Here is a 7,730-nt window from a genome sequence, read left to right as displayed (position 1 = left end):
CCCCCCCCCCCCCCTGCTCGCTCCCCCCCGCGTCTCCCTCTCTCTCCTCCTCTCCCCGTCTCTCCCCTCTCTCTCCCTCTCTCCTCTCCCGTCTCTCCCTCGCTCTCTCCCTACTCCCCTCTCTCTCCCCTCTCATCTCCCCTCTCTCTCCCCTCTCTTCCCCCTCCCCCCCTCTCTCTCCCCCCTCTCTCTCCCCCTCTCCCCCTCTCCTCCTGCCCTCCCCCCTCTCTCTCCCGTCTCCCCTCTCTCTCCCCCGTCTCCCCCTCTCTCTCTCCTCTCTCTCCCCCGTCTCCCCTCTCTCTCCCCCTCTCCCCCCTTCTCTCTCCCTCTCTCTCTCTCCTCTCCCCCGTCTCTATCTCCCTTCTCTCCCGTCTCCCCTCTCTTCCCCCATTCTCCCCTCTCCTCTCCCCTCTTCCCCTCTCTCTCTCCCTCTCTCTCCCCGGTTTTTTCTCTCCTCTCCCTCCTCTCTCTCCCTCTCCTCCTCCTCCCTCCTCTCTCCCCACTCTCCCCTCTCTCCTCCCGTCTCCCCTCTCTCTCTCCCCTCTCTCTCCCCTCTCTCTCCTCCTCTCTCTCCCCCGTCTCCCCTCTCTCTCCCCTCTCTCTCCTCTCTCTCCCCCGTCTCCCCTCTCTCCCCCGTCTCCCCTCTCTCTCCCCTCTCTCTCCCCCGTCTCCCCTCTCTCTCCCCGTTTTTTCTCCCTTCTCTCTCCCGTCTCCCCTCTCTCTCCCCCGTCTCCCCTCTTCCCCCAGTGCTCCGTATGGTAAGTCGTGTACAGTGGTCGAGGTATGGGCTGAAGCATGTGTCAGTCGGCGGCGCTGAAGCTAGTGTGGAGAGAGCCTATGATGGCCAGCCATTGTTCCCAGGAGAGAGTGAGATAGATCAGCTCTTCACCATCCAGAAGGTCCTGGGACCACTGCCTACTGAACAGATGAAACTCTTCTACAATAACCCTCGATTCCACGGGCTGCGGGTAGGACAGGCTGGAAACTGTCTCTGCTCTCAGTACTCTATCTGTCCACCTCTTTCCCCCTCACTCCCCCTCACACGCTCTCTTACTCTTCTCTGCTTCCTGTTCGCTCCAACTCCATCTCTCTATCTCTGGTCTTATTTCAGTATTCCCTCTCTCTCCATCTCTTATCCCTTCCTCTCCCTCTCTCTTGCTAGCTGTGGCATGACTGATTGGATCACAGTGACACATCATTTGTCTCCATTCTGCCTTGAGGAGAGGTTCAGATCATTACTGACTTGCTGGTTGGCTGGCTGACTGGCTGGTGTTACTGACTGGTGTTTCCGTCTGGTGTTACTTGCTGGCGTTACCGACTGGCTGACGTTACTGACTGGTTGGCTGGCTAGCTTACTGGATGGCTGGGTGGTTGGCGGGTTGGCTGGCTAGCTTACTGGATGGCTGGGTGGTTGACTTACTGGTTGGCTGGCTGGTTGACCCCTCATCAAGCCAGCTAGACCGGCTGGCTAGCTGGCTGGTTGACTGACTGGCTGGTTGACTTGCTAACTGGCTGGTTGACTTGCTGGCTGGCTGGCTGGCTGGCTGGCTGGCTGGCTGGCTGGCTGGCTTTTTGACTGACTGGCTGGTTGACTGACTGGCTGGTTGACTGGCTGACAGGCTGGTTGACGGGAAGACTGACTGACTCGCTGGTTGACTAGCTACCTGACTGGCTGGTTGACGGGCTGGCTGGCTGACTGGCTGGTTGACGGGCTGGCTGGCTAGCTGGCTGACTGGCTGGTTGACGGGCTGGCTGGCTGACTGGCTGGCTGGCTGGCTGGCTGGCTGACTGGCTAACTGGCTGTCTGGCTGGCTGGCTGACTGGCTGACTGGCTAACTGGCTGGCTGGTTGACGGGCTGACTGGCTGGCTGACTGGTTGACTGGCTGGCTGGCTGACTGGCTAACTGGCTGGCTGGCTGACTGGCTGGCTGGTTGACGGGCTGGCTGGCTGACTGGCTGGTTGACGGGCTGGCTGGCTGACTGGCTAACTGGCTGGTTGACGGGCTGGCTGGCTGACTAGCTACCTGGCTGGCTGACTAGCTACCTGACTGGCTGGTTGACGGGCTGGCTGGCTGACTGGCTGGTTGACGGGCTGGCTGGCTGACTGGCTAACTGGCTGGTTGACGGGCTGGCTGGCTGACTAGCTACCTGGCTGGCTGACTAGCTACCTGACTGGCTGGTTGACGGGCTGGCTGGCTGACTGGCTAACTGGCTGCTGATGGTGGTAGAGGCATGACACGCAAACCATGCTATTTGTTGTGTGCATTTCAGTTCCCAGCAGTGAACCACCCCACCACCCTGGAGAGAAAGTACCTGGGGTTCATCAGTGGAGCCCTGCTGGACCTCATGAAGGTAAGGTCAGAGGTCAGGAGTTAAAGGTCAGGGATGCTACTTGGGTTAGGTTTAGGGTTGTACTGATTCACACTGAAAGTAGGGTATGACTCGCCATTCCATTAAAACACATGCCTCTAATGTATCTGTAATGTAATATATCTGTAATGTAGTGTATCTGTAGTGTAATGTATCTGTAATGTAATGTATCTGTAGTGTAATGTATCTGTAGTGTAATGTATCTGTAATATAATGTATCTGTAATGTAATGTATCTGTAATGTAATGTATCTGTAATGTAATGTATCTGTAATGTAGTGTATCTGTAGTGTATTGTATCTGTAACATAATGTATCTTTAATGTAATGTAATGTCTCTGTAATGTAATGGCAGGTATCTTTAATGTAATGTAATGTAATGTCTCTGTAATGTAATGTCAGGTATCTTTAATGTAATATAATGTCTCTGTAATGTAATGTCAGGTATCTTTAATGTAATATAATGTCTCTGTAATGTAATGTCAGGTATCTGTAATGTAATGTATCTGTAATGTAGTGTATCTGTCATGTAATATATCTGTAATGTAGTGTATCTGTAATGTAGTGTATCTGTAGTGTAATGTATCTGTAATGTAATATATCTGTAATGTAATGTAATGTATCTGTAATGTAGTGTATCTGTAGTGTAATGTATCTGTAATGTAATGTATCTGTAGTGTAATGTAATATATCTGTAGTGTAATGTATCTGTAGTGTATTGTATCTGTAACATAATGTATCTTTAATGTAATGTAATGTCTCTGTAATGTAATGGCAGGTATCTTTAATGTAATGTAATGTCTCTGTAATGTAATGTCAGGTATCTTTAATGTAATATAATGTCTCTGTAATGTAATGTCAGGTATCTTTAATGTAATATAATGTCTCTGTAATGTAATGTCAGGTATCTGTAATGTAATGTAATGTCATGTATCTGTAATGTCTCTGTAATGTAATGGCAGGTATCTTTAATGTAATGTCAGGTATCTTTAATGTAATGTAATGTCCCTGTAATGTAATGTAATGTCTCTGTAATGTAATGTAATGTCTCTGTAATGTAATGTCTCTGTAATGTAATGTAATGTCTCTGTAATGTAATGTCATGTCTCTGTAATGTAATGTAATGTCTCTGTAATGTAATGTAATGTCTCTGTAATGTAATGTCTCTGTAATGTAATGGCAGGTATCTTTAATGTAATGGCAGGTATCTTTAATGTAATGTAATGTCCCTGTAATGTAATGTAATGTAATGTAATGTCTCTGTAATGTAATGTCTCTGTAATGTAATGCCAGGTATCTTTAATGTAATGTCTCTGTAATGTAATGTCTCTGTAATGTAATGCCAGGTATCTGTAATGTAATGCCAGGTATCTGTAATGTAATGTCATGTACAGTGCATTCGGAAAGTATTCAGACCTCTTGACTGTTTCCACATGTTGTTAGGTTACAGCCTTATTCTAAAAATTGCAACAACAAAAAAAATTACCCTCATCAATCTACACACAATACCCCATAATGACCAAGCAAAAACAGTTTTTTAGAATTTATTTGCAAATGTATTAAAAATAACTGAAATATGACATTTACATAAGTATTCAGACCTTTTACTCAGTACTTTGTTGAATCACCTTCAGCAGTGATTACAGCCTCTAGTCTTCTTGGGTATGACGCTACAAGCTTGGTATACCTGTATTTGGGGAGTTTATCCATTCCTCTCTGCAGATCCTCTAAAGCTCTGTCAGGTTGGATGGGGAGCGTTGCTGCACAGCTATTTTCAAGTCTCTCCAGAGATGTTTGATCGGGTTCAAAGACATTCAGAGACTTGTCCCGAAGCCACTATTGCATTGTCTTGGCTGTGTACTAAGGGTCGTTGTCCTGTTGGAAGGTGAGCCTCTCTGTACTTTGCTCCGTTCATCTTTCTTTTGATCCTGACTAGTGTACCAGTCACTGCCTCTGAAATACATCCCCACAGCATGATGCTGCCACCACCAAATCAAATGTTGTTGGTCACATACACATGTTTAACAGATGTTATTGCGGGTGTATCGTAATGCTTGTGCTTCTAGTTCCGACAATGCAGTAATATCTAACAGTAATATCTAACAATTTCACAACAAAGTAAATGAATGGAATGCATGAATACATGGATGAGCAATGAGCGTCATAGACTAAGATACAGTAGGATAGAATACAGTATATACATATGAGATGAGTAATGCGAGATATGTAAACATTATTAAAGTGACTAGCGTTCCATTTATTAAAGTGGCCAATGATTTAAAGTCTGTATGTAGGCAGCAGCCTCTGAGTTAGGGATGGCTATTTAAGTCTGATGGCCTTGGGATAGAAGCTGTTTTTCAGTCTCTCGGTCCCTGCTTTGATGCACCTGCACCTGTACTGACCTCGCCTTCTGGATGACAGCGGGGTGAACAGGCAGTGGCTCGGGTGGTTGTTGTCCTTGATGATCTTTTTGGTGTAGGTGTCCTGGAGGGCAGGTAGTTTGCCCCTGGTGATGCGTTGTGCAGACCTCACTACCCTCTGGAGAGCCTTACGGTTGTGGGTGGAGCAGTTTTTATTTTTATTTTTATTTCACCTTCATTTAACCAGGTAGGCCAGTTGAGAACAAGTTCTCATTTACAACTGCGACCTGGCCAAGATAAAGCAAAGCAGTGCGACACATTAAACAAACATACAGTAGAAAAAGTCTATATACATTGTGTGCAAATTAGGTAGGATAAGGGAGGGAAGACAATAAATAGGCCATGATGGCTAAGTAATTACAGTATAGCAATTAAACACTGGAGTTATAGATGTGCAGAAGATGAATGTGCAAGTGGAGATACTGGGGTGCAAAGGAGCAAGATAAATAAATAAGTATGGGGATGAGGTAGTTGGATGGCCTATTTACAGATGGGCTATGTACAGGTGCAGTGATCTGTGAGCTGCTCTGACAGCTGGTGTTTAAAGCTAGTGAGGGAGATGTGAGTCTCCAGCTTCAGTGATTTTTGCAGTTCGTTTCAGTCATTGGCAGCAGAGAACTGGAAGGAAAGGCGGCCAAATGAGGAATTGGCTTTGGGGGTGACCAGTGAGATATACCTGCTGGAGCGCGTGCTACAGATGTGTGCTACTATGGTGACCAGTGAGCTGAGATAAGGCGGGCCTTTACAGGTCGCAGTTGGTGGGTAGTATTGGTGACAAAACGGATGGCACTGGGATAGACTGCATCCAGTTTGTTGAGTAGAGTGTTGGAGGCTGTTTTGTAAATGACATCGCCGAAGTCGAGGATCGGTAGAATGGTCAGTTTTACGAGGTTATGTTTGGCAGCATGAGTGAAGGATGCTTTGTTGCGAAATAGGAAGCCGATTCTAGATTTCATTTTGGATTGGAGATGCTTAATGTGAGTCTGGAAGGAGAGTTGACAGTCTAACCAGACACCTAGGTATTTGTAGTTGTCCACATATTCTAAGTCAGAATCGTCCAGAGTAGTGATGCTAGTCGGGCGGGAGGCTACGGGCAGCAAACGGTTGAAAAGCATGCATTTGGTTTTACTGGCATTTAAGAGCAGTTGGAGGCCACGGAAGGAGTGTTGTATGGCATTGAAGCTTGTTTGGATGTTTAAGTGTCCAAAGAAGGGCCAGATGTGTACAGAATGGTGTCGTCTGCATAGAGGTGGATCAGAATCACCTGCAGGAAGAGCGACATCATTGATATATACAGAGAAGAGAGTCGGCCCAAGAATTGAACCATGTGGCACCCCCATCCAGACTGCCAGTTTCCGGACAACAGGCCCTCCGATTTGACACACTGAACTCTATCTGAGAAGTAGTTGGTGAACCAGGTGAGGCAGTCATTTGTTGTGTCTGCCGATAAGAATACGGTGATTGACAGAGTCGAAAGCCTTGGCCAGGTCGATGAAGACGGCTGCACAGTACTGTCTTTTATCGATGGCGGTTATGATATCGTTTAGGACCTTGAGCGTGGCTGAGGTGCAGCCGTGACCGGCTCGAAAACCGGATTGCATAGTGGAGACGCAGGGCAAGATGGATATAGGTCTATAATAGTTTGGGTCTAGAGTGTCACCCCCTTTGAAGAGGGGGATGACCGCGGCAGCTTTCCAATCTTTAGGGATCTCGGACGATACGAAAGAGAGGTTGAACAGGCTGGTAATAGGGGTTGTGTGCACGCCTCCTGAGTCGGACTAGAAGTCCACTCTGAGTACCTTTTCTCCACTGGTGATGTTTCGGGTCAACCTCTGGAATCAGTTAAATTGCCCTGGGGGGTACGAACAAAGGATCCTATTTGGGAAAGTCGTATTCCTGGTCGTAATGCTGGTAATGCTGGTGAGTTATCGCTGCTCTGATATCCAAAAGTTCTTCCCTGCTGTATGTAATAATCAAAATGTTTTCTGGCCTAATAATGTAAGAAATAACACATAAACAAAATACTGCAAAGTTGCATAGGGGCTAGAAGCACGGCTGCCCTCTATCGGCGCCAAGACTAGATAACATTTTTTTTTAGGTATCTTTAATGTGAGGTAATGTATCTCTAATGTAATATAATGTGTATATATAATGTATTTGTAATGTAATGCATCTGTAATATCATGCATCTGTTATGTATCTATAATGCAATGAATATGTAATATAATGTATATGTAATGTGATGTAATGTTTATCTATAATGTATATGTAATATAATGGAATGTGTATGTAATATAATGTAATATATCTGTAATGTCATGTATATGTAATGTAGTGTATCTGTAATGTATATCTAATGTATATGTAATGTAATATAATGTATATGTAATGTAATATAATGTATATGTCATGTAATATAATGTATATGTAATGTAATATAATGTATATGTCATGTAATATAATGTATATGTAATATAATGTATATGTAATATAATGTATATATAATGTATATGTAATATAATGGAATGTGTATGTAATATAATGTATATATAATGTAATATATCTGTAATGTCATGTATATGTAATGTTGTGTATCTGTAATGTATATGTAATATAATGTATATCTAATGTATATGTAATGTAATATAATGTATATATAATGTATATGTAATATAATTGATTGTGTATATAATGTGTATATATAATGTAATGTATATCTAATGTATATGTAGTGTATCTGTAATGTAATGTAATGTATCTGTAATGTAATGTAGTGTATCTGTAATGTATCTGTAATGTATCTGTAATGTAATGTATCTGTAATGTAATGTAATGTATATCTAATGTATCTGTAATGTCTCTGTAATGTAATGTAGTGTATCTGTAATGTATCTGTAATGTAATGTAATGTATCTGTAATGTAATGTAGTTTATCTGTAATG

General features: G+C 44.1%; 1 protein-coding gene across 1 annotated transcript in view; it reads left to right on the top strand.

The window, feature by feature from the left end:
• The first annotated feature begins 755 nt into the window (after nt 1-755).
• LOC120053574 (cyclin-dependent kinase-like 5) overlaps nt 756-7,730 on the top strand; it is an 85,851-nt gene continuing 78,876 nt past the window's right edge. Inside the window, exons 1-2 of the mRNA XM_039000704.1 lie at nt 756-968; nt 2,272-2,352. Of these exons, the coding sequence (XP_038856632.1) occupies nt 756-968; nt 2,272-2,352 (294 nt within the window). The remainder of the gene's footprint in view (nt 969-2,271; nt 2,353-7,730) is intronic.

The sequence above is a fragment of the Salvelinus namaycush genome, chromosome 9, assembly GCF_016432855.1.
Source record: "Salvelinus namaycush isolate Seneca chromosome 9, SaNama_1.0, whole genome shotgun sequence".
In the NCBI taxonomy this organism is placed as follows: domain Eukaryota; kingdom Metazoa; phylum Chordata; class Actinopteri; order Salmoniformes; family Salmonidae; genus Salvelinus; species Salvelinus namaycush.
This window is presented reverse-complemented; position numbering and strand designations above follow the sequence as displayed.